This window comes from Cornus florida, unplaced genomic scaffold, assembly GCF_030987335.1.
Source record: "Cornus florida cultivar Cherokee Brave unplaced genomic scaffold, ASM3098733v1 CherokeeBrave_3.0.0_Hap2_Chr09, whole genome shotgun sequence".
Taxonomy (NCBI): Eukaryota; Viridiplantae; Streptophyta; class Magnoliopsida; order Cornales; family Cornaceae; genus Cornus; species Cornus florida.
In genome coordinates this window covers 489231-516497 of record NW_026775579.1, presented here as the reverse complement: position 1 = coordinate 516497, position 27267 = coordinate 489231, and the positions used below count along the sequence as shown (strand labels likewise).

The 27267-nt window shown below is 36.2% G+C and overlaps 1 protein-coding gene and 1 long non-coding RNA gene across 2 annotated transcripts; both read right to left on the bottom strand.

The window, feature by feature from the left end:
* Window positions 1–20450: 20450 nt before the first annotated feature.
* Window positions 20451–22972, bottom strand: LOC132273404 (pentatricopeptide repeat-containing protein At1g71460, chloroplastic). Its single transcript, XM_059774361.1, has one exon. It carries the CDS (start codon window positions 22946–22948, stop codon window positions 20831–20833), a length of 2118 nt encoding a protein of 705 aa, XP_059630344.1. The 5' UTR covers window positions 22949–22972; the 3' UTR covers window positions 20451–20830.
* A 1026-nt stretch (window positions 22973–23998) lies between these two features.
* LOC132273403 (uncharacterized) lies at window positions 23999–26951 on the bottom strand. Its single transcript, XR_009470103.1, has 2 exons — window positions 26682–26951; window positions 23999–24206 (listed from the first exon to the last, which is right to left on the bottom strand). It is a non-coding gene; the product is annotated as an uncharacterized LOC132273403 (long non-coding RNA).
* Between the last annotated feature and the right edge of the window lie 316 nt (window positions 26952–27267).

Below are 27267 nucleotides of genomic sequence, written 5' to 3'. Positions count from 1 at the left end.
ATTTCTTCCTTTGTTCATATTTTATCATTTTGAATCTTTTTCATTCACAAAGTTTTGCCATTTGAGCATGTTTGCTCAAATTTTACTTTTTCGGACCTAGAGCGGCCCGTTCGGGGCACTTTTTGAGATTTCTATAAAAGGGGGGTGAGATATTTCATTTTTCATCTTCTCCCCTCTTCATGCACGACTTGGAGCTCCCATGGCAACCCAAGGGGTGCTGCCATCTTCTCTCTCCTCTTTTGGTTCACTTTTCCTTGATGGAAAGTCTTCGGCCTTAACGTTTGTTGTTCCCTTCGCCGTGCTCTACCTTTCCCCCTTATTAGAATTCAGTTTTGACCATTTCATGAGTTTGGTTTTGAGGTCAAGTTATGATTTTGATGGGGCTTTCATGGGGGTTATGTTCACGGCGTTGTCCCCGACAAAACCTAATAGTTTCGTCGGATTCGGAGCCGTTCCATTTTGATGGCTTTTGAGATTTTCATCGCAAATTGAGGTAGGGAATGTTTTAGGCTTTTGTGTGTGTTGTATTGAGTGTTTAGCATGATTATACAACTTATATATATGCCTTGTATCAAATCCTGAAAGTTATTAATTTTTATTTCTTTGTATAAGATTTAAAATTCATGATGATATATAAATTTGATTCGAATTTTGGCATGCTAAAAAATCTAGTTTTAATATGTTTGTTAACATATATTAAATTGGGATTAATTAAATAAGAATTGCACTTTTTAATTAATATTTATCTTTTGTGAAAGATTAAAGTGCATGGCCGTACCTTGTATGAAATTAAGTTATAGTATGCTTCTAAATTAGGTTTTGGCATGTTGTTTAACATACTTTAATTTGAGAGCATTTGGACAAGTACGAAAATCTAGAGATTTTAATTAAAATGATTAATTAAAATCTAATTAAGGGTTCCGTTGGCCTAATTGAGTGTTTAGCTTGATATTTGTGATAACTATGACTTATGTACTAGCATATGTTAATTTGTGACCATTTAGAATTGTTTTAGAATTGAGAGATTTAATTATCATGATTTAATTAAATTCTACCTTGTTGCACCATTGATTGAATCATGTAATTGACATTGATAATATGTTTAAGGCATGATTTTAGGCTTATAATGGAATTATGAGTTTATGTTCCAATATTGAATTTTATTGTTATAGTGTGTAACGAATCGCACACTGAAGATTCGACATGTGATGTTATTATAGTGCGTAACGAATCGCGCTCTGAAGATTCAACATTGTCATCCTATAGTAGTTGTAGATTTAGAGCATGTGTTGTGTGGTTACAACCTACTTGTGCATGAAGGTAGCTTCGTGTACTGTTTAATACGTATATAAGTTGTTAACTTAATTATTTTGGAGTCTTGGGACATTATTACTGTGATATGGCTAAAGTTCGACTTTAGTACGGGAGGTATAAGTTCTCCCCAATTGAGATAGTGCACACTAGGGTGGTCTTCCCAGCGGGTTAATGCCCGGAATAACCAATTTGTTCTTGATTTAGTCCGAGACGTGATGTCTAAGTCTCCACTATTTGTTTTTGCATTCAATTCCAAGTTTGTAATCATGTTTATATTGTGACTTGTGGTTTTGGCTATCGGCGATTTGATGTTTTTAAGTACATCTATACTAAATTGTTATATTTAGTTGATTTCACACTTTTAGATTTCTAGTTGATAACTTAGAGAATCTATGTCTCGATGTGTGGTATTACATATTCTAATTATGCTAAATTGTTATATTTAGTTGATGTTGCATTTTAGACTTCAAGTTGATAATCTTGAGAACCACTATGTTGTTGCTTTGTGTAAACATGCTCCTATGTTGTTGCTTTGTGTAAGCATGACCTTATGTTGTTAAAATTGCATGAATGAGGTGATTGGTGCTAGAAATAATCTTAGGTAGCTAGGATGCTCCTTGAGTCTCACCTTGACATAGACGTTAGGTGGAATGAATCACAATAATTAAATCATGCAACTTGTAAAACTTTAGGTCGATGCATGCTCATTTCCTACGAGTAGCTTTATGTTACTCACCCCTACGATACTGGGGCATATTTCAGGTACAAGATACAAGATTGGAGATTGTAATTGCTTGGGTGATTTGCTGAGTTGAGCTTCTTTAGAAGCATTCTTCTTCACATGCAAGTGTTTGCATGTTCATGATTTGTCTATGAAATGTAATTTTTCTGACTTAGAGGTTTGACATGTCAAATGTTGTAAATGTATTGTAATGAGGCCATAGGCCATTATAGCACATCTATTTTATCATATTACATAAACTTGCATGCTCACTTTGGCAAACAATACCTTCCTTGATGAAACAAAAACTCTAAGTAGCATTTTTAGGGAGTTTTACCCTATTCTATTCCAGGGGCATTTCAGGTATTTCACAATGCATTTTTTTCATTTTTCTTCTTGCGTCACGTAGAAAACTCAATTTGAGGGGGATTTCTTCTTTGTGTTTTTCCAGAAAACAGCATCTTGGCCCTCAAAAATCAATATTTTTCCGAAAAATCCTTGCTGCCAGGTTTTGCAAATTTTTAGTACAAATGTAGTTGATACTATTCATCGACTTTTTTTTGAAAATCGTCACGACCGATCCGAAACTTCCGGAGGTCTTGTGGGTGCATTTTAAGATTGCATTGTCAATTTAGGCAATTTAAAAACCTCCTGAAGCCCTATTTCCAAAACTTGGGCAGTAGCTCGGATTGTTTTTTTTCCTCTTGACCTGATTTTCTTGAGGGCATTCTGGGCATTTTACAGTGCATTTTTTTTGTTTCCATTTGGAATTGGGGTAGGAAACTTGATTTTAGGGGGGGTTTCTTCTTTGAGTTTTTCCAAAAAAGTCCGTTCAGATGCCCTTTTTACTCTCAGTTGCAGCAGTGGTGGGTTGTCCTTGTCGGGCCGCCACAACATCATTTTTGTTTTTGACCTTTCTCCCCCGTTCGGACTCCAAATAGGTTCTTTTTGTCCGTTTTTGAAATGACACTTCTGCATTTGTTTCCTTTGGGTTCCGTGACCTCATTGAGGGTCACATTGGTGTCTTAGAGACGCATTGTATCTCTAGAGACCGTTGTTTCACCTTTCGCTTTCATATTTCGGATCCATTATCTGGTCATCTTTTGGTCATAACTAACGTAGCGGGTTTACAAAACTTGGGCCATCACAGATTTGATTCATTTTATGACTTGTTCATGTAATTTGCCGTTATAGTCTTAAAGACTTGATTGTGTAGATAATGAGTAGTCTATATTATTTTAGTTTTGTGACATTTTGATATATTTACTTGTGAGTAAATCATAGTGTGTGTGTTTGTGTGTGTGCCACTTTGGCCTTAGGAGCATGGTGGTCATCATTTGGTTCATAAAGTTCATTTGGTTTTAAGTTGTGTGTGCTCGACATACATAACAAGATTAAAGGATAGACGCTATCCAAACATTGAAAAAGTGGACATTGAGTCCATAGGGTTGAAAGTCCCTAAGAACACTTAGCCAGTGGGGTGTGGAAGTGCACCATTTGTTTAATCAGATTGATTTCTGGTAAAGCATCTTATTGCATCCTGGAGTCACATGCGTGAGTTGCATCATAGTGGAGTCTATATGTAAGTTGTATTGTAATTCTTGGAGTGGTGTAAACCTTGTCATTCTTCTAGCTTTGTGGTAATTGTTCTTCCAATATTTTCATATTGTTTGATTTCGCATTTCGTTTCAAAATGACATTAATTAAATGGTAACTTCTTGTTGACATTGGAAGCACCATTACTGTTTAAGATCTTTTCCTATCATGGATTGTGTTTAAATTGTTTCAAAGGTAGCCTTAGGATGATCCCTTAGCTCCACATTGAACTTAGACATTAGGGAGCATGATCCATGTGTATTTGTTTATATTACACTGACAAAACCATTAAAACTTTAGGTTATACGCATGCTCATCATCCTACTGAGTAACTCGTTTACTTTGATTTGGGTCTTTTTCAGGTAAGGAGACATTATTTTTGGATGCTCAACATCCATAGCTTGACTTGGCTCACTTGGGCATTTTTTTTTTATATTTTTGCCATGCAAGTGTTAGCATGATTTTATCCTCTTTGATGTTGTTCAATGTATCACTTTTTTAGAAGCATGAATTGCTTTCTTTTTGACATGTAATATAAACCTAAGTACCTTATTTTGATTCTACTTCAACATATATGTAATGAGGCTAAGGGCCAAATTCTTTTGATGTATTGAATATATATCAAATTTTAGCTTGTTTTTACTTTCATGACCTAATCAATCTTGGGGCCATTTTGGTCATTTTAAGTTGCATATTATTTTTGGTTCGGACCATAGTTGATTAGAAGACTCATTTTTTAGGGGGGGTTTTTTCACAAAATTTTTCCAAAAAGTCCCATTTTAGCCCTGAAAATCATGTGTTTTAGGAAAATAACTGCTCGCAGCCAAATGCTTTTTCTTCTTGACATACCTTGAACTCAGGGGCATTTTGGTCATTTTTAATTACTTTTTGTTGATCAGAGAACTCATTTTTAGTGGGGCTTTATTCACAAAAGTTTTCCAAAAAGTCCCGTTTTAACTTTGAAAATCACGTGTTTTCGAAAATAAAACTGCTCGCAGCATATCAATCTTACCAGGCACATTTTGGCAACCTTTTTATAAAACTTCGAAAATTTGTATCTTATTCGTTCTAACTCCAAATCAAGTGATTCTGAGTTAAAGTTCATTAATTTTTGTTCTATATCCAATGGTATGCACGGTAGCATCCATTTCTATTTGAAAAGACCATTTTACCCCTAGTGGTTCACTTTGTCCATTTTAAACCCTAGCTTCAGCATTTGTTTTCTTTTGAGTTCCATGACTTCTTAGAAGGTCACTTTGGAGTCTTTGGGGTGGTAACCATCCCTAACGAGCACTTTCCTTGTTAATTACTTCCGCGTTCGGGATCCGTTTTCGGGTCAGTTTCGGGTTACTCGTTGACGCATCGGGTTCTTTGAAATTCAGGCCGTCACATGCGGAGTGTGTGGGCAGGTGACTAGCACTGGTAGCTACCACAATGTCCTACATGTCATAGTATCTCACATCGCCTGGCGTAAGGATTTATGGATTTTATTTTGTGATTGTTGATGTTTTCGAATATGCGAAAACTGTTGGATCTGAATTTTCGAGAACGAAATTCTTTTTAAGTGGTGGAGAATGTGACAATCCAGATTTTTTAAATTTTAATTTATATTTATTTCATTATTTTTAGTTGTTAAAAATTGATTATTTAATTATGATTGGAGACTTAGTTAATTGGAGATTCTGATATGATGTTTTAGTTTATAAGGATTGATTTTGGATTATTGGTATTTTGTTCTTTAATGTTTGTTTTTAGTAAATTAGTTTTATTTATTTATTTATTAAGTAGGTGGGTTTTGATGGAGTTTCATTATAGGAATGCTAGATATGTAAGTATATATATATATTGGCGATGATGGAAAGAAGACAAAGATAAGGATAAGAGGGTGGTTGTTTCATGAAAAATGGAGAAGAATTGGAATGCAACTAGGAAGGTGGCGGGGTCCACTGAAAGTGGCTTATCCTTTGCCAATTTTTCTTTTACTTTGACCACATGGGTAGCATGTGATGGGTGATGGCTGTTATATTATTTTTTCAATGTGTATATATGTATATTATGGTGAGATATGGTGCCGAAAAAGCAAAAGAAAGGAAAAGGTAATGATGATGTGGTAGGACCACTAGAATATTTGATTCCGGTTTTGCATGCATCCATGATATTTAAATTCCATGCTATGTGTATTTTCACTTTTGTAGAAAAGCATGCTAAGTGCTTACTTTTCTTGTAAAGGGTATAGACGCATAACCTTTTTGTAATTTTCTTAACTTTTGGGGTTTTTGTGTAATTACAGTAAAGTAATTATTTTTCGTCTTAGGGACCATTTTGTAATTTAATTTGAAAGATATTTTAGAAAAGGACCTCTTTGCAATTTTCAGAAAGTGTGACAAGTGTCACTCTCATTGGTCCACTTGTTGACATTTGTGTGGAGACACTTTGAGGCCTTGGATGATGACACATGGAGGGTGAAGATTCACCCACTTGTTGGCCTAGGATTGGTGCACTTGTTGGCTTGGATGGTTGACAAGTGTAGGCTTAGGATTAAGCCTACAATGGATGCTTGGATGAGTGACAAGTGTAGGCTCACAATTTGATCTTGCATTAGTGTGTGTGTAAGAGGTAGTGTAAGAGCACATAATGAGTGGAGGATCTCTATCCCCTCCACTCACATTTCATCATCATTATTTTCCATTTCCTCCCTCTCTTGTAAAGAAAATCCTAGCCTCCATGGATGGAGCCTAAAGCCTTAAGCTTTGACCTTGATTTTTCATAGCCTTCCATTGATTTCCAAGTTTGAACTTGGGAATACATTTTGTTCCCCTCATCTTCCTCTTCATAACCATAGAAGGGTTTGCCATTTTGTGTTGATTTGCCTTGGATTCTAGAGAGACACTTCTCTAGTGAGGCAGAGGATGTTATAGGGTTATATTTTTGTTTCTTGCATGCTATTGATGCTTATATAAGTTGTATGCATGTCTTTTTCTAACTTGAGAAATTAGTGATTTATCATATCTTGCATATGAATCATTTTAAACTTGGTAAATGGCATGACCATGAGTTAATCTTTGATATATATTAATCTGGGTTGATTTAGATGAGTTTTCAAATCTAGAGATTAAATTAATTTAATTTGATTTAAATTCTAGTAAATTGTGTTTTGCCTGTAATCCATATTAGACTTGGTATATGGTATGACCATGACTTAGTGCTTGATATATATTAATTTGAGATCATTTGGACAACTTTTGAAATCTAGAGATTTGATTAATTTAAATTAATTAAATTATATATGATGATATCTTGCTCATTTGACACTTTTGATTTGATATATGTAATGAGCATGCTATGTTGTTTAACATATATTAATTTGAGGTTATTCGAATTTGATTTGAAATCTAGAGAATTTAATCATCTTGTTTAATTAAATTCTATCTAATGGCTCCATGGATCTATTGGTATTCTAGAAGTTGTTTCTATATTCAAATCATGGACTTGAACTTGTTATGTATTCACTTTGTTGTGTTTTGAGCATTGGACAACTTTATTGTTATACTTATATTCATGAGAACATGTTTTCTTTATGGAATATATTAATGCCATGTGTAGTGAATTGCACACTTTATAATTGACATTATGTATGTCATTTTAGAATTGAAACTCTAAGGCATGGATTGTGTGGTTTCAACCTACTTGTGCATGGAAGGTGTTTTCATGCATTATATAAGTTATGTATAAGTTGTGAACTTATTTGGTTTATTTTTGGAATCTTGGGACATTGTTGCAACAAGTGACATGGCTAGAGTTTGGCTCTAGTGCAGGAGGTATGAGTTCTCCCCAATTGAGATAGTGCGCACTTAGGGTGGTCTTCCGTGCGGGTTAGTGCCCGAAATAACCATTGAGGTCTCGGCAGAATTCTGAACTTAGATGTCCAAGTCTTCCACTATTTAGTTTCGCATTCAATTCCAAGTTAACAATCATGTTTATATTGTAACTTGTGGTCTTGGTTATTGGCGATTTTGATGTTGTTAAGTATATCCATGTTTATGATTTTAATAAATCATTTTGATGTTGTTAAGTACATCTATGTTTATGATTTTAATGAATCATTTTGATGTTGTTAAGTACATCCACGCTTAGGATTTTGATGAATCATTTTGATGTTGTTAAGTACATCTACGTTTATGAATTTAATGAATCATTTTGATGTTGTTAAGTACATCCATACTAAATTGATATATTTAGTTGATTTCACACTTTTAGATTTCTAGTTGATAACCTAGAGAACCTATGTCTTGATGTGTGGTATTAGATATTCTAATTATGCTAAATTGTTATATTTAGTTGATGTTGCATTTTAGACTTCAAGTTGATTACCTTAAGAATCTATATGTTATTGCTTTGTGTAAGCATGCTCCTATGTTGTTGCTTTGTGTAAGTATGACTCTATGTTGCTAAAATTGCACGAATGAGGTGATTGATGCTAGAAATGATCTTAGGTAGCTAGGATGTTCCTTGAGTCTCACCTTTAACATAGACGTTAGGTGGAATGAACCACAATAATTAAATCATGCAAACTTGTAAAACGTAGGTCGATGCATGTTCATTTTCTACGAGTAGCTTTAAGTTACTCACCCCTACGATACTGGAGCATATTTCAGGTACGTGAATTAAAGTTGAGACTCCCATTATGCTTGGATGACTTGTGGACTTGAAGACTTCCATTTTTGTGAAGGTTGGCTCGGAATGCCAATTGTAGTCTTATTTGTCAAATGTGTATATTTGATTCCATTTATGTAATGTGCACATGAGTGCACTCCTTTCAATGTATTTGACATGTATGAGATGAGACCAGAGGCCAATGACATGTATTTGTATTCTATGTACTTTTGACTTCATAAAATATTATGAAAATATTGAAAAATGTTAAGTTATTATCTCACTATGTTTGCATCGGCTGTGGGAATTCCGTTTTGATTCTTCCGTAGGATCTCATTAATTATGCATGAAGTGTGGCCAAGGGCCAAACGGTAATTTCCAATCATTTGCTAATTTTGGTTTTCAAAATATCCATTTCAAATTCATTTTCGCCTTTTTAGCCGTTGGGGGGTCGGATTTTGACTCGACCATTTCTGGGAGCCGCGGACCATTCTCCCACGCTCAAAATCACTTATTACATTTGCGTGCATATTCGTTTCAGCCTAGAAGTGCATTTGGGGTCAAATGTATGTTTGGTGCAAATTCACATTTTTGCTGTTTTGAGCCTAAACTGAGCATAAGGGCATTTTGGGGTTTTCACATGAAAAATAAAGTTTTCTTTTGGCATGGTTGGCTAGAAAACATGATTTTGAGGGTAGTTTTTTCTTTGTGTTTTTTTCAAAAAGGCCTAAAAAGTCCTCAAAATCACATTTCAGACTCAGATTTCTGCTAAGCTTTGAGCAGAACGAGCGCTCGAAGATGTCGCTCGAGCGCTCAAAGTTGGGGCAGAGAGTTTTGGCCCTTGGGCATGTACCATTCGAGTGCTCGAAGCCCTTGCTCGAGCGCTCTAGGTACTGTTCATATGTGTGTGTGTTTGTGTCTTGGTTCAGCATTGCACCTCCGACTTCAAACTATCATATCTTCTTCGTTTTAACTCCGAATTGGTCCGTTCTTGAGTCTAAATTGACCGAGTTGAAATAAGATTTCCAATGGTACCAATTGGACCTTCAGATTATTCTTATAGCTTAAGATATTCAAGTTTTAGTATGGTAGTGTCTGTTTTTGGTTCGAACCGGGATAGGGTTTCCCTTCCTTCGACTTCAGAACTTGATATCTTTGTCGTCCGGACTCCAAATCAGGTGATTCTTGAGTCTAAATTCATTAATTTTTTGTTGTCTTTCTAATGGTGTGCACGGTGGCACCTATTTTAGTGTGGAATGACCATTTTGCCCCTAGGTTCATTCTTGTCCAGTTTTGAAACATTGCTTCCGCATTTGTTCTCTTTGGGTTTCGTAACCTCATTAATGGTCACATTGGTGTCTTAGAGATGTGTTGTATCTCTAGAGACCATTTTTCTATCATTTGCTTCCGCATTTTGGATCCGTTTCGGGTCATCACAGGACACACTGGGTTAAAAAATCCAGGGTCGTCACAGGTGGTTACAAAGCTCCTAGGTTTGAATACCTTAGACAATGGTTTTTGAGTGCATTTCATGCTTATGTTTCCATGCTCTATGTGCTTATATGCTTCATGATAACATGTTTTATTTTGATAACATGTTTATGTGCTATATGTGGTATGCTAACTGTATAGCTTACTTGGATTCCATTGTAAAGAGCATGACATATGATGTATGCTAGATTAGATTTGTATATGCATAACTGTGTTGCATATTCGGCATGACACGGGATTGGTCATTAAGGCATGAGTTGAGGTTGATAGTGATTGTAGTCACAGTTTCATGGTAGTGTAGGTTGTTGTCGACCTAGTATTGGTTTTGAGGTAGGTGGATGGTTACCTTTTGTTTAGGCTCTTGTGAGATGAGTCATTTGGCGTTACCGTAGTGGTGGATTTGTTGGTTTTGGGCCATTATGAAGTTATGGACCTCTTGAGATCCTTGATTGTCCAGGAGGGTTCTTCTGAGATTGCAATTTTTGTGGGCAGGTACATTTGTGGGCGGGTGCATGGCACTGTCATGCTATCGTACTAGCTAGCTACAAGTGCAGTTCGGATGGAATCAATGTTGGTTTTGTTGTGATAGGCGTTGTCTTTTTGGTTGGTGATGATGTGAGTTTTGTTTTGAGCGTCTGGTGTTGAGATGGTGATTGATGGTCGTTTTAAGGATGATTTTGGAGATTGATTCGGTTGTCTGATTGTATGGCTAAAGTAGCCATTTTGTTTGAGTTCTCTTTGTGTGATGATACTTTTGGGATCGAGTCGATTGATCGATGTTTTGGGTTGGTGAGAGCATTGCATTGTTAGTGTCATTTATAGTGTCACCTCTAGATTCGGAGTTGGATTGTTGGAGTCTTACCATTATGGTAAAGGCTCACGTTTGTTTTGAAACAGGTTATTGTCGCATTGGTTTTTGAAGACAGTTATGGCTAGGACTGGTCTTTCCTTTTTCTTAGACACTTTAGGACATGATGTCCATGGAGTTCATTGTTGCATCATTTTATTTTCTGCAGTTTCATTTAATACCATGTTAGTAGTATGATTTCAGATATTGTGATACATGAGTAGGTGGAAATGTATCCACATTAGTCATCTTATTGTGTGACATTAGCATGCCTTCTTTATATGCTTAGATATGCTATGTTGTTACTGTGTTTTAGTGACATGATTTTGTGCTTACGTGGAAACTTGCTACATGTACCCTTGATTTTTATCTATGTGAGTAGATTTATTTATTTGGTAGTTGCATTCCTTGTTATAAGCATGACTTCCATATTCAGTTTCCCCTTTTGTTCCCTTTTTGTGTTTGTCGTGTTGACATTTGTGGGAGAATAGGGTTTCTCATCTTTTCTTGGTTTGAGTAAGGGACTTCACAAGGAGTGAGTCTCTTCTCTTCGTCGCCTTGTGCACGATTTTGGGGTTTGGTTGGTCCGTAAGGATCACCATTGTTGTCTTGAGTCCTTGGTGAGGATTTGGTTGATTTTGGTCGACTTACTTCCGTGTAGGGGGTGAAATCTTTGAACTTGTTGTCTTTTATTTCAGATACTGAGTCATGGTGTTGTCCTTTTTAGGACTGGTGGTTCCTTTTCTTTCGTGTTTTCCCTTGGGAAGTTTTGCCGTGGTTGTTGATGGGTTATGGTGCTCGATGTGAGTGGATTGGTGTGAGATCATTTTAAGGGGACTTGTGTCCATTTGATTGAGGATTTGTTTTATTCGTGAGGTGAGCTCGATGCTCTTTTGAGAATGTCGTTTGGAGACTTGTTTTAGTTTTGGAGACCTTGATGTGGTTGACTCTTAGGAAGAGTTTTGAAAAATCTTTGTTGGATATGGCTTGTTTATGGAATTTTCTCGTCCTAGTATGACTAGGAATGGTTTTGAGGAATTGTTGTTCCAGTGGTTGTTTATGGATCGATGGAAAATTAAGGAATTTTGATTTAGCTTGGTGTTTCCAAGTACGGTTTTGAGAGATTCATTTTGTGACCTTGGTTGTTGGCATTCTGATGTGTGTGCCACTTGGTGGATTTATATTTGGAGGATTTAGTTATCCATGATAGGGATGCGGATTTGATGTTTGATTACGGTGTAGTCTTGTAGTTGATCTGTTTTAGGGAGATATGAAGGACTTTCGATGAAATGTCTTATTGTGAGGTTCGTTTTTATTTTTGTAAGCGCTATTTTGCTTGTCAGGCTTTGGATTCGTGATTGATGTTATTGATAGTAGTGTTTTGAGACGTTGGAGTTGTTGGTTTTGTTATATTGAGGATTTAAGGCCTTAAGCGTAGCGGTACCTATGACATTGTTGTCAGAGTTTTGGGATTGGCCAGGATGGTCCGGCCGGACATCTTTGGACCATACCTCAACTCTCACAAAATGTTGGTCTCCGTAGTACTTTTGGTAATGATCATTTTTGACGTTGATGTCATTGGTATCGAGAGTTTTATGGGTAGATCTAGTGGGAGCCAGGTTATGAACTAGTGCCTTATACTGTCATGCTACCGTATTAAGTTGTGTGTTGTGGGCGAGTGCTAGTTGCCGTCGATGCTACCTTACTGACGAGTAAGTGTGGGCGGGTACTAGGCACTATCATTGCTACCGCACTTTTGAGTACGTCGTGGACGGGTTCTGGTTGCTATTCGTACTGCCACGTTGTCTTTGTTCTGTACCTTGATTTGATCTGTGGTTATCTTGGAGTTCTTTTAGTGGTTATTTTTGGATCAGTTTGGAGGTTCATCAGGAGGAATGCTTACAGTTGTTGTCTTCCATTCCTTTGTCTGGCTTTAGGTTATGTGTGTGACTTTTGACTTGTCGTGTGGCCATGTAGTCACTTTTTCTTTGAGAGGATGTCTTGTCATGAGCACGTAGGTGTAAATGACACTAGGTTGTGGGGTTCCTTTCAGCTTTAAGGTCGCTGGTGTAGCGTGTTGTGTGGGATACTCAGAGATGTACTCTCTAGTTTTTCCTAGTTTCGCCTTTTGGTGGTTGGGGCTGGATTTCGGGGACGAAATCCCTTTAAGGTGGGAAGGTTGTAATGACCCGGTCATTTTCTTTCCTTTCCTTTTCTCAAATTTTCACGGATTTTTTTTTTCCGTTGATCTTTTCCTTTCTGAGTTCAGTTTCTCGTCACTTAATGTCATTTTGAGTGCTCAGGGATGGCTTCCGAGACTCTTCTCCTTGGGTTGACGACTTCCTTTAAGGACCGAGTCATTTTCACATTTTCACTTTTGTGACACTATTCACTTTTCGTCTTTTTCTCGGTTGTCACTTTGTTAGCATAACCTCACTTTTCGTGTTCGGATTTGATTCCGGTTTTGCATGCATCCATGATATTTAAATTCCATGCTATGTGTATTTTCACTTTTGTAGAAAAGCATGCTAAGCGCTTACTTTTCTTGTAAAGGGTATAGACGCATAACCTTTTTGTAATTTTCCTAACTTTTGGGGTTTTTGTGTAATTACTGTAAAGTAATTATTTTTCGTCTTAGGGACCATTTTGCAATTTAATTTGGAAGATATTTTGGACAAGGAACTCTTTGCAATTTTCAGAAAGTGTGACAAGTGTTACACTCTCATTGGTCCACTTGTTGACATTTGTGTGGAGACACTTTGAGGCCTTGGATGATGACACATGGAGGGTGAAGATTCACCCACTTGTTGGCCTAGGATTGGTGCACTTGTTGGCTTGGATGGTTGACAAGTGTAGGCTTAGGATTAAGCCTACAATAGATACTTGGATGAGTGACAAGTGTAGGCTCACAATTTGATCTTGCATTAGCGTGTGTGTGAGAGGTAGTGTAAGAGCACATAGTGAGTGGAAGATCTCTATCCCCTCCACTCACATTTCATCATCATCATTTTCCATTTCCTCCCTCTTTTGTAAAGAAAACCCTAGCCTCCATGGATGGAGCCTAAAGCCTTAAGCTTTGACCTTGATTTTTGAGAGCCTTCCATTGATTTCCAAGCTTGAACTTGGGAATACATTTTGTTCCCCTCATCTTCCTCTTTATAACCCTAGAAGGGTTTGCTATTTTGTGTAGATTTGCCTTGAATTCTAGAGAGACACTTCTCTAGTGAGGTAGGGGATGTTATAGGGTTATATTTTTGTTTTTTGCATGCTATTGATGCTTATATAAGTTGTATGCATGTCTTTTTCTAACTTGAGAAATTAGTGATTTATCATATCTTGCATATGAATCATTTTAGACCTAGTAAATGGCATGGCCATGAGTTGATCTTTGATATATATTAATTTGGGTTGATTTAGATGAGTTTTCAAATCTAGAGATTAAATGAATTTAATTTGATTTAAATTCTAGTAAATTGTGTTTTGCCTGTAATCCATATTAGACTTGGTATATGGCATGACCATGACTTAGTGCTTGATATATATTAATTTGAGATCATTTAGACAACTTTTGAAATCTAGAGATTTGATTAATTTAAATTAATTAAATTATATATGATGCTATCTTGCTCATTTGACACTTTTGATTTGATATATGTAATGAGCATGCTATGTTGTTTAACATATATTAATTTGAGGTTATTCGAATTTGATTTGAAATCTAGAGAATTTAATCATCTTGTTTAATTAAATTCTATCTAATGGCTCCATGGATCTATTGGTATTTTAGAAGTTGTTTCTATATTCAAATCATGGACTTGAACTTGTTATGTATTCACTTTGTTGTGTTTTGAGCATTGGACAACTTTGTTGTTATACTTATATTCATGAGAACATGTTTTCTTTATGGAATATATTGATGCCATGTGTAGTGAATTGCACACTTTGTAATTGACATTATGTATGTCATTTTAGAATTGAAACTCTAAGGCATGGATTGTGTGGTTTCAACCTACTTGTGCATGGAAGGTGTTTTCATCCATTATATAAGTTATATATAAGTTATGAACTTATTTGGTTTATTTTTGGAATCTTGGGACATTGTTGCAACAAGTGACATGGCTAGAGTTTGGTTCTAGTGCGGGAGGTATGAGTTCTCCCCAATTGAGATAATGCGCACTTAGGGTGGTCTTCCCTGCGGGTTAGTGCTCGGAATAACCATTGAGGTCTCGGCAGAATTCCGAGCTTAGATGTCCAAGTCTTCCACTATTTGGTTTCGCATTCAATTCCAAGTTAACAATCATGTTTATATTGTAACTTGTGGTTTTGGTTATTGGCGATTTTGATGTTGTTAAGTACATCCATGTTTATGATTTTAATAAATCATTTTGATGTTGTTAAGTACATCTATGTTTATGATTTTAATGAATCATTTTGATGTTGTTAAGTACATCCATGTTTAGGATTTTAATGAATCATTTTGATGTTGTTAAGTACATCGACCTTTATGACTTTAATGAATCATTTCGATGTTGTCAAGTACATTCATACTAAATTGATATATTTAGTTGATTGCATACTTTTAGATTTCTAGTTGATAACCTAGAGAACCTATGTCTTGATGTGTGGTATTAGATATTCTAATTATGTTAAATTGTTATATTTAGTTGATGTTGCATTTTAGACTTCAAGTTGATTACCTTGAGAATCTATATGTTGTTACTTTGTGTAAGCATGCTCCTATGTTGTTGCTTTGTGTAAGCATGACCCTATGTTGCTAAAATTGCACGAATGAGGTGATTGATGCTAGAAATGATCTTAGGTAGTTAGGATGTTCCTTGAGTCTTACATTTGACATAGACGTTAGGTGAAATGAACCACAATAATTAAATCATACAAACTTGTAAAACGTAAGTCAATGCATGCTCATTTCCTACGAGTAGCTTTATGTTACTCACCCCTACGATACTAGGGCATATTTCAGGTACAAGAATTAAAGTTGAGACTCCCATTATGCTTGGATAACTTGTAGACTTGAAGACTTCCATTTTTGTGAAGGCTAGCTCGGAATGCCAATTATAGTCTTTTTTGTCAAATGTGTATATTTGATTCCATTTATGTAATGTGCACATGAGTGCACTCCTTTCAATGTATTTGACATGTATAAGATGAGGCCGAAGGCCAATGACATGTATTTCTATTCTATGTACTTTTGACTTCATGAAATATTATGCAAATATTAAAAAAAAATGTTAAGTTTTTGTCTCACTATGTTTGCATCGGGTGTGGGAATTCCGTTTTGATTCTTCCGTAAGATCTCATTAATTATGCATGAAGTGTAGCCAAGGGCCAAACGGTAATTTCCAATCATTTGCTAATTTTGGTTTTCAAAATATCCATTTCAAATTCATTTTCGCCTTTTTGGCCGTTGGGGGGTCGAATTTTGACTCGACCATTTCTGGGAGTCGCAGACCATTCCCGCACGCTTAAAATCACTTATTACGTTTGCGTGTATATTCATTTTAGCCTAGAAGTGCATTTGTGGTCAAATGTATGTTTGGTGCAAATTCACATTTTTGCCGTTTTGAGCCTAAACTGAGCATAAGGGTATTTTAGGGTTTTCACATGAAAAATAAAGTTTTCTTTTGGCATGGTTGGCTAGAAAACATGATTTTGAGGGTAGTTTCTTCTTTGTGTTTTTTTCAAAAAGGCCCAAAAAGTCCTCAAAATCACATTTCAAACTCAAATTTCTGCTATGCTTTTAGCAGAACAAGTGCTCGAAGATGTCGCTCGAGCGCTCGAAGTTGGGCCAGAGTGTTTTGGCCCTTGGGTATGTGCCGTTCAAGAGCTCAAAGCCCTTGCTCGAGCGCTCGAGGTACTGTTCATATGTGTGTGTGTTTGTGTCTTGGTTCAGCACTGCACCTCCGACTTCAAACTATCATATCTTCTTCGTTTTAACTCTGAATTGGTCTGTTCTTAAGTCTAAATTGACCGTGTTGAAATAAGATTTCCAATGGTACCAATTAGACCTTCAGATTCTTCTTGTAGCTTAAGATATTCAAGTTTTAGTAAGGTAGTGTCTGTTTTTGGTTTGAACTGGGATAGGGTTTCCCTTCCTTCGACTTCAGAACTTGATATCTTTGTCATCCGGACTCCGAATCAGGTGATTCTTGAGTCTAAATTCATTTATTTTTTGTTGTCTTTCCAATGGTGTGCACGGTGGCACCCATTTCAGTGTGGAATGACCATTTTTCCCCTAGGTTCATTCTTATCCATTTTTGAAACATTGCTTCCGCATTTATTCTCTTTGGGTTCCGTGACCTCATTGAGGGTCACATTGGTGTCTTAGAGACGTATTGTATCTCTAGAGACCATTTTTATATCCTTTGCTTCCGTATTTTGGATCCGTTTCGGGTCATCACAGGACACACTGGGTTGAAAAATCCAGGGTCGTCACAGGCTGGGAACGTTTGTGGTCATGGTACTCCTTCATGTCTTTTGGAGAATTGGTAATCTTTTGGAGGAGGGCCATACCAAATATCCTTTTGATCCTGGTATTAGTAAGAGCTCCTTTGTTTACTGTTTTGCTCTATATTTTCTCCAATTCCTTTTTGCATCTATTTCTTTGTTGGTTGTCTGTTTTCTCTCATTCCCTCTAACTAAGATGTTTGCTAGTGGGGATGACGATCAGCCATCAAGCTCTCTTAAAATCAGTAATCTAGACCCGCTTTTCTTTGTTAAGTGTTCTATTACCTTGGCGGGTTTGCTTTTTTCCTTTTGTAGCAACACCAGTCTATCAGTTTCAGCCACGAACATGCTTTATCACTGCATCAATTCATCACTTGAATCCATGGTGGTGCTAGACGGCATCACTTCTGGTCTGTGGATGGGTACCTAGGAAAATAATGGTCCGGTAGAGCATCGGATTATTAACGGCGTTTTGGTTGCTAGTCTGGGTTGCTGTGGTTTCTCTGTTGTGAAAGATTCAACATTTAAGGATTAGTTAGTGACAACAATTCTTCCTACTTCTTGGTTGCCGGCAACTTAGGGTTCTGCTCGAAACCTACGTCATTTAATTATCAATCAGAATGACCCTTAAAAGTCAAAAGTCATGATGGTTCTGTTTCATTAGTGTGGTGGGCACGTAAATTTGGGGGTCTATATTGAAGCAGTGGACCCTATGGGTGGCTTATCTTGTAACCACCAAACCACGTAGGCAGTGCACAGATAGTTGTTTTACTGGTGCCTACAGACTTTGTGGATGTGGGCTTTGTTTTTCGTCAGACCCAATTTCTTGTCACTATTGTGGACTGTCCATCTGTCTTGTCATCTGACCTCGTGTTTGTTACGCTTTCTTTGCGTGTGGCCAAGATGGGAAAGATAGTATAGGCCTAGGTGAAGATCTTAATGGATGTTGGAGTGAGCAGAACCAAATGGGCCTTTTTGGTTATGGCTTAGCCCAATCAATGGTGGGTCTGTTCAATGGAACCGATGTTCAATTAGGTGCTATTTTAAGCCCATATTTGTGGCTTGCAATTAAGCATTACCAGATGACTATGGGTTTTATCTTTGGTTGGGCCGTAGATTGCTTGTATGGTTGTAGGATCTTTGTGATCGTATCTTGTGGTGGCTTTGTTTGTTGTCTATCCTATGCCTTTGTGTGTAAGGTTGTTTTGTTTGGTTATGCTTTGTAGATGTCGTGTGGCTTTTTCTTATTGCTAGGAAAAAAAAAAAATAGAAATTGCTAAGAGAGAGAAAAATTCGAGTAGTATAGAGAGGAGGCAGAGAAGGCTGTGAAGGCAGAGAAGGCTGAGAGTTTGAAGCTTGGATAATCCGGAGATGAATAATTATCTTTCAGTGTATAGCTTAGGGTGATTTTGCTTCAAATATTTTGTTTACTGTTATTTTGCTCAAATTGCATATATGTATTTTGTTCAAAAGCATATGTATATTTTATGAAGCTAATTTTCATGAAACCTCCCTAAAATTCTTATTATGGTTTTTCATACTGGAACTTCCCGTCTCACCACCTTCCAATTTCAAGTACAGAGGATGAATGTGGATTGTTAATTTCGGGCTTGGCTGGAGGAGTTGGCATTGTGGATTTATTTTAATTATTTGGAGATTTTTTTATATATACTAAGTTTTGTATAAATCAAGGGTATTTTTTTTTTTTTTTTATGATTCTAGGAGTATATTGATGTATTTGTAATTTGAAAAAATTGAGGAATTTTATTAGATTTTTCAAGTCGTTACACTTGTGCCTTATAATGAAAACATGCATCATCCTTCACAACATAATCATTGAAGATGAGTGCCATGCCAATGTTGGAAGATGGACTCCGCCACTGGAGGAGACAATCTCGATTCCCACTTTAATTCAAAATCCATCGGTTTTAGCGGCACACATCACATTTACTCTCGCCAAGTCCAAATTCGCAACAAAGAGACAAATATGTAGTTGAGAAAAGATTTAATTGAAATTTTGTGGAACCGCTTTGGTGAAGAAAATGTTTAATTTATGTTGCATTTAATTATTTTAAAATTGTTATAAAGTTTATGTAATGGAATATTTATTATGTAATATTTTATTTTGAAATAAATAATTAAATTGTTTTTTGATTAAATTATTTAGCCAGTATGTATGAAATTTTATAAACAATACAATATCTAATATCATTTGATTTATTAATTTATAGAGGTGAAAACAAAGGTTCAAATTTTTTTTTTTTCAATAAAAAAATCATATTTTAAAATAAATTTGAATTTGTTTGGGACAAAAAATAAAAAAAATTGTTTGGTTAGCCAATAAAGCCGTTAAAGCACTGTTTGGGTCAGCCAAACAGTGCCTAAAACGGCTATAATGTCAATAAAAACATTAAAATTTTACAAAAGGAAAAAAATAAAAAAAAATAAAAAAAAATAAAAGAAATCACTTTTTTTCAATTGTTTTAAACTTTTTTTTGCCCCAAAAAGCCTTTAAGGCACTGTTTGTGTCAGCCAAATAGTGCCTTAACGGCTCTTTGGTTCAATTATGTTGAGGGGAAAAAAAAAAAACCAAAATAACCCAAAAACCTGATTTTTGGGTAATATTTCAGCCAAACACGCCCTTCAAAACAGTAGCCTGGGCTAAGCTACAGTTAGTCGGGCCACAATTAAAAAAAAAAAAAAAATAGGCAAGCCCACATGGTAAGCCCGCAATTGCTAACAGGGTCTTTGGTGACCCATTTCCCGATCCAAATGGTGTGGCCCAATTTTGGTGACCCATAATGGAGCAGATTGGGTCCCCTGTTGGACCTGCTCTTAGGAGATTGAAATTGGAAATTGTGAAGAATCAACATCAAACACTGGTGAAGAAATGATGTGTAGTTTGCTATTGATTGTAAGTATCCAAAGTTTGCAAACCATACAAGAGTTCGAAGTGGTTAGTGGGTGGGTTCATTATTCGTAAAAACACTTTCGGAGAAATTGGAGCAGAAGGCTAAGGAGATGGAATCCCTGCAGTTTGCTCACTAACAAAAGGAAATGGGAAGACAGTTGAAGGTGTTAATGGTGATGGGACAAAGGCTAGAACAATGGAGCTTTCAAGAGACTAAACTTGATCTCTTGACCACAAATCACAATAAATGAAGGCCAATAATATACCATAACTTGAAGGCTTTGATTTCCCTCTATTTTGCTTGATTTTGAAAGAGAGACAAACTTCTATTTATTGACTACACCTTTAGTACGAATTTATTAACATTCATCTCCCCTCCCATGATTCATTTCTCCTAACATCATTCATCTCCCTAAACAACCATTATTCTAAATTCAAAAGTCACACAAAAATATACATTAACCATAATTAATTATGCATGTACGTAGGAAAACAAAAGAATCTAGATTAACATTCTAACAAATGGCAAGGCAGTTGTTCTAGAAGATAAAGAGAAGGGATTAAAGCTGCCGGTAGTGGCAGCGTCATCAACTGCTGGAATGGCAGAAACACACTTGATCTCATCATAATGTATCAATGGATGCAAACATTTTAGCTCATGCTTTCTGCCTTTCATTGGCCTAAAAATAATTATTCATTTATATATCATGATGAATGAACTACATATACCTATACATTCGCTCAGCAAAACATAAGAAGTTGGCGGATGTATCTTGCTGATTCTCCAGACAAAACAAGGCACAAGCAGCAGATCTCGATCTTCTCCTGTCGGTCATGCCAAGGATGATGATGATCTGAGTTGGATGTATCTTTGAGCCTCCCCAACACGACCCACATTGCTGAGAAGTCCAATAATGCTAGAGTAATGTTCTTCTGATGCTTTAATTTTATATTTTCGAGTCATTAAACTGAAGACTTTGCACGCCTCGTCTGCAAATCCAGCTCTCTCGCATATAGATAGAACCACTTTAAAAGTGAAATGGTTAGGAGAGAAACCATCAGATTTCATCTTTTCAAAAAGATTAATTGCATCTAGATACTGACCATTATTACCATAAGCCTCTATGATGGCAGTCCATGTCATTGATCCCTTTACAGGGATTGCGTCAAAAACCAACATTGCTTTATCAATTAGTCTACACATTCCATACATCTTCACAATCTCTGCAGAAACAAAAGGGATTGACCCTAAATCTTTCTTTAATATCTGTCCGTGTATCTCCTTCCCAAGCTTCAAAGCTCTGAGTACACTGCAAACACTCAACACCCTTGCTATGGCAACTGAGTCGGGCCTGTGTTTCGACACCTGCATCGACCTAAACACACAAAGTGCTTCATGTAGACACCCACTTCCCATGTACGAGTCAATCATGGCCGTCCATGAGATTACATTCCTCTTCTCCATAGCATCAAAGAGTTTAAAAGAATACCCTAAGGAACCACATTTTGAGTACATCATCATTAAGGAAGTAGTGATGGATACATTGGGGAGGAAACCATTCTTCACAACATAACCATGAATCTCCTTTCCTTGCTTCAAAGCCCTCAGCTGTGCACAAACCGGAACAATTGTGGCGACTGTGACAACGTCAGGTTTGAACCCTTCTTGCTGCATCCAAACAATTGATTTCAAAGCTTGCTCGAGCCTCCCATTTGAGATGTAACCGGACATCAAAGCAGTCCAAGAAATAGCATTCCTTTCCATAGATTCATAGAACACCTTTCTTCCTGAACCCATGTCCCCACACTTGCAATACATATCAATTAAACCAGACTGAATAAACAACTGCTTTGAGTAACTCTTTGTCTTGATTACATAAGCATGAACCTCCCGCCCAAGTTTTCGAGCCCATACTTCTCCAATCACAGGAAGAATTATAGTCAATATAACTGAATTCGGATATATCCCTTCCCTTCTCATCCACCTCACATACGCCAATGCTTCCTTTTGCAGCCTATTATGTGCAAAGCCCGCAATCATCGCTCCCCACACCACAATATCTCTCTCACTAATTTCTTCAAACATCTGGCGGGCAAGCTTGATTTTGCCACATTTAAAGTACAAGTCAATCAAACTCGTCCCAAGGATGGAGCTGCTCAACAACCCATTCTTCATCAAAAGGGCATGTGTCTTTAAACCTTGCCTAAGCGCCGAAGCCCCTGCAAAACTCTTGATCAAAGAAGAAAAAGTGTACACATTCGATTTCACGCCCAATTCCCGCATTTCTGAAAATGTACCCAGTACCTCTCGATATTTCCGCCCACCCAAAACCACATTGCCCCTAAGCAATGCATTCCATGGGTAGACACTTCTGCAAGGCATTTCATCGAACACCTGTCTGGCGTCGTCAATGGAACCACAAGACGAGTACATGTGGACAAGCTTGGTGCATAGAAACTCATTGTTTTCAAGCCCATTTATTCGAATATGAGCGTGAATTTGTTTTCCTTGTGTTAAAGATTTCAATCGAACACAAGCAGCGATGAGGGAAGAGAAAGTGGTGGGATTAACTGGGATACCTTGTTTGTCCAAGTAGTCTAAGATGATGAGAGCCTCCTGGAGTTTGTTTTGGTTAGCAAATCTTTGTATATCTTTACAAATGACATGTGGGTTCTTGGTGTGAAGTGGTAAAGACATCGGGAATGCATTTTCTTCTGCGAATCTTCTTCCCCTTATCCTGAATGTTTGCTTAACATGCTTAGTTTTCTTGAGTGTTTGAGGGGACAGAATTGATGATTGGATTATGAGATGGTGGTGGTTGTGAAGGAGCAAAGATTGAGGTAGTTTTACTTTTATCTGTGTATTGGCCGGAAATGGGTTGCTCAGACCTTCCATTGGAGTAGAAGGAGGGTGCGTGCCATCAACTTCCACTTCGTGTGTGGATAACATAATAACAGGAGTACTTGTGGAGCTGACATTATTTAATTATTTAAAGAATGCAACAATATTGGTCACCACCCCTTTTTTATTATTATTATTATTATTATTTTTTTTTACCGGAACCCTCATAGCTAGGGCCCATTCGGGACCCACCTTAGGTTACAAATATGAGAATACTGTCAACGGCCCCACACCTCAGCACCAATTTTAGTCAGGAAATATAATGAGAATGGACGGGTTCGAACCTGGGACATATGACACCCCAGGCTGTTGCCTTACCAACTCTACCAAGCCCCTGGGGGCGTCACCACCTTTTTTCGCTAACGTGTTTTTGTTATCATTTGAATGATATCAAAGTACTTGTAAATAATAAAAAATATTTTTTTTGCTTTTGCACTGTAGTTATTGTTTATCAAACTAAAAAATAAAAGAAAAGAAAAAAGAAAAAACTCAAATGATATTTTTAATCAACCATTTAATATTTTAAACTTGAAACACTTTTTTATTATATTTATTTTCATATTTTTGTTTCTAAAAATCTAATAACTAATATACTTTATCAAATAAATTTTTAAATAGCATTTAACACACTTCTAATCATAAATATCCCCCCCTCCCTGTAACGACCCAGATTTCTCAACCCGATGCGTTAGTGATGAACCGGAAGTTGACCCGATAACGAACACGAAATGCAGAAGCGAAAGAAGTCAAATGACCTTAAGAGATGTACGTCATCCCTAAGGCCCCAAAATGACTCTCCATGAAGCCACGGAACTCAAATGAGCCAAGCAAATGAAGCAAGAATGCCTAACCCGAAAAGAGATGAACTAAGGGTAAAATGGTCATTTCTCACTGAAAATGGTGCCACCGTGCACACCATTGGAAGGACAACGAAAAATGAACAAAATTAGACTCAAGAATCGTCTGATTCTGAGTCCGAGCAGAAAAGATATGAAATTCCAACACCCGATGCGAAAGTTATGAAGTAATGACTCAACATTTTCCAATATTTTCATAATAAACTTTGAAAACAAAAGTGCATAGAAAACGAGATACATGTTATTGGCCTCCGGCCTCATCTCATACATGTTAAATATATTGAAAAGAGTGCACTTACGTATACTTTAGATATACGAATCAACGAATACAAGTTTAAACAAATAGGGCTACAAAGAGGCATCTTATGCTAACACTTGCATAAAATAAAAACATAGAAACTGTAAGCCATCTAAGGAGCAATGGAATCTTCAAATCCTGAGTCCTGTACCTGAAATATGCCCCAGTATCGTAGGGGTGAGTAACATAAAGCTACTCGTAAGAGATGAGCATGCATCGACCTAGCATTTTACAATTTTATTACCTTATAGTGAAACATGTTAAAGGGGCTCATGCCACCTAACGTCTATATCAAGATGAGACCCAGGGAGCATCCTAAGCTACCTAGATCATTTATATCATAATCACATTGTTCATGCAATTCAAACAACATGGAAACATGTTATATAAGGCAACAAGATATAGATTCTCAAAGTCTTCAACTTGAAATCCAAAATACGAAAACAACAAGGGTGGGTCATGCCACCTAACGTCTATGTTCAAAATGAATCTATAAGGTCATTCTTAAACTACATTTGAACATAAAAACACAAATTATGATATCGATGCAATTTAACCAACAATGGAACTTCCAAAACAACGCATGAAACATGTTTTCACAAAGCTACATCTTAAGCTCAAAATAGGAAATCAAATAAGGAACAACAAGTTACGATATCATCTAGTTATCAACTTGAAATGAAATTCGAAATCAAACAAAGTGGATACTCGGGCGTCACACCGGATCAGACCGACAACATAGTTACTTTAAGGTTACTAGCCCATGGGTAACCTCCCTATGTGCGCACTAGACTGTATAGAGGGACAATCCCCGTACTAGAACCAAGTCCTAGCCGTAGCCAAACAACGACATCCCCAAGTTTTCAAAATCAACAAATTGTGCAACAACGTATATATATCAACATGTATATACAAGATATCAACTATTTACCAAGCACAATCCAAATTTTGGAAACTTATATAATACAATTTCAAAATTCATAACTACTGTGGCATGTAAGATGTCAAATACAAAGTGTGCAATTCCTTACACATAGCAACAATATATTCAATAAGGAAAAACATATTCTCATGAATATAAAAGTAACAACTATGTTATCCAATGCTCAAAAGTAATCAAGTGAACATACATCAAATCCAAATCTATGATTTAAATATAGAAACAACTTCCAAAATGCAATTAAATCCATGGAGTAATAAAGTAGAATTTAATTAAATATAAATAATTAAATTCTCTAAATTCCAAGTTAATCCAAATAACCTCAATTTAATATATATTGAAAGACATGTCATGGTCATCATATATATAATATCAAATGACAAGTTAAGTGGTTAAAACACTTAAAACAAAATTAATCAAGCTAATTAATTAATTTCCTCTAGATTTTTAAACAATTCCGAATGCCCTCAATTTAATCTATGTTAGAGAACATACCAAGGCCTATTATAATACCACATTACAACTTGATTTAATGCTTGATACAACCATGTGAATTAAACTTTCACTAAAGATAAATATTAAATAAAAGTTGTAATTCTTAATCAAATGATCCAAATTTAATATATGTTAACCAACATATCTAAGCATAATTTCCTAGCATGTTACAATTCAAATCAAAGTTATATATCATCATAAATGTTAAATCTTATACAAAGAAATAAAAATTACTAACTTTCTAGATTTGATACAAGGCATACATATATGTTGTATAATCATGGCAAACACACAATACAACACACAAATAATCCTAAAACATTCCCTACCTCAATTGGAATGAAAATCCCAATTACCACCAAAATGAAATCGCCCCAAATTTTCGGTCCGCAAAATAGATTTTTCAGCTTGCTACCTTCAACTTGTAAAATTCATAAAAAATTCAATTCTAACCCAAATTGAATGAATCCAAAGCCCAATGAAAGCTTAAACACTTTAATTTGATAATATCAATTTAGTTTAACAAAATATTTTCCCAATTGAAACAGTTTTGAACCACAACTTTGAAACAAATTTTGCCCAGAAAACACATTTTCAGCCTGTAGCTTCCAACTTTGAAAATTCGTGAAAAATTCATTTGACATTCAAATTGGGAAACCTAATTTATTTTGGAAGTAAACATATGAGAGTGTAAAACTGAAAATTTAAGCCATGATCCAATGTCAAAAGGTTAGTGAAATAAATCATCTAAAAATATGTTTTCCAGCTGCAATAAAAACATGGACAGCAGATAGTTTTGGATTTTTAAAAAAAATTAGAAATGCTCTAAAATCGTGAAAATTTTTTGAGTAGTGTAAAACCCATGGGGGAAGTTTCAGTAAAAATTTCAAGGCAATTGAAGCACCAAAGCTCTATATAAAAATTCATTTCCGGACCAAAAAGGAAAAGCTTCAAATTTCCAACAACTAGCTTGCAATTTCAAAAATTCATAACTAATTCATTTTAAACCCAAATTACATGAAACCAAAACTAAATGAAAGCTAATTGAGTATATTTTCATATTCTATATTTAATTTGACAAGATTAATTTCAAGTTAAAGCAGTTTAAGGGCAAAATACAAGTCCTTCTCTTCCATGCATATAAAATACTCAATAATGACATAAAAATACTTCAAAATAATAGATCAATACCTCACTAGAGAATTGAATCTCTAGATACCAAAGTAAAACTAGGAGTTAGGCTAGATCCTTCAAGGGTTTTGAAGAGGAGGATGAGGGGAACAAAAAGTATTCTAAGTTCAAAGTTCTAAGGTGAGTGAAAAGACACCAAAAATGAAGTCAAAGCTACTAGTCAAGCTTTTCTCCAATGGTGGCTTCCTTAGGGTTCTTGAGAGGAAAGTGATGAATGAATTAAAATGTGTAAACCCTAAGCTAAATTGGTGGGCTTCTCCACTCACTAGGTGCTCTTGCACTACCTCTCATACACACACTAATGCAAGACTAAAGGTGAGTCCTACACTTGTCATGAATCCAAGTAAGCTTCCAAGATTAAATATTAACCCTACACTTGTCAACCATCCATGCCAACAAGTAGACCAATCCTAGGACAACAAGTGGGTGAATCTCCACCCTCCATGTGTCATGAGATTAAGCCTCCAAGTGGTTCCACCACAAAATCAACAAGTGGCACCATAAGAATATGACACTTGTCACATTTTTCGGAAATTGCAAAAAGGTCCTTTTTGAAAATATCTTCCAATTTAATTTGTAAAATGGT

Excerpts from the sequence above, each read along its gene's own strand:
- LOC132273404 (XM_059774361.1), bottom strand. The coding sequence starts at position 22,948 with ATGTTATCCACACACGAAGTGGAAGTTGATGGCACGCACCCTCCTTCT.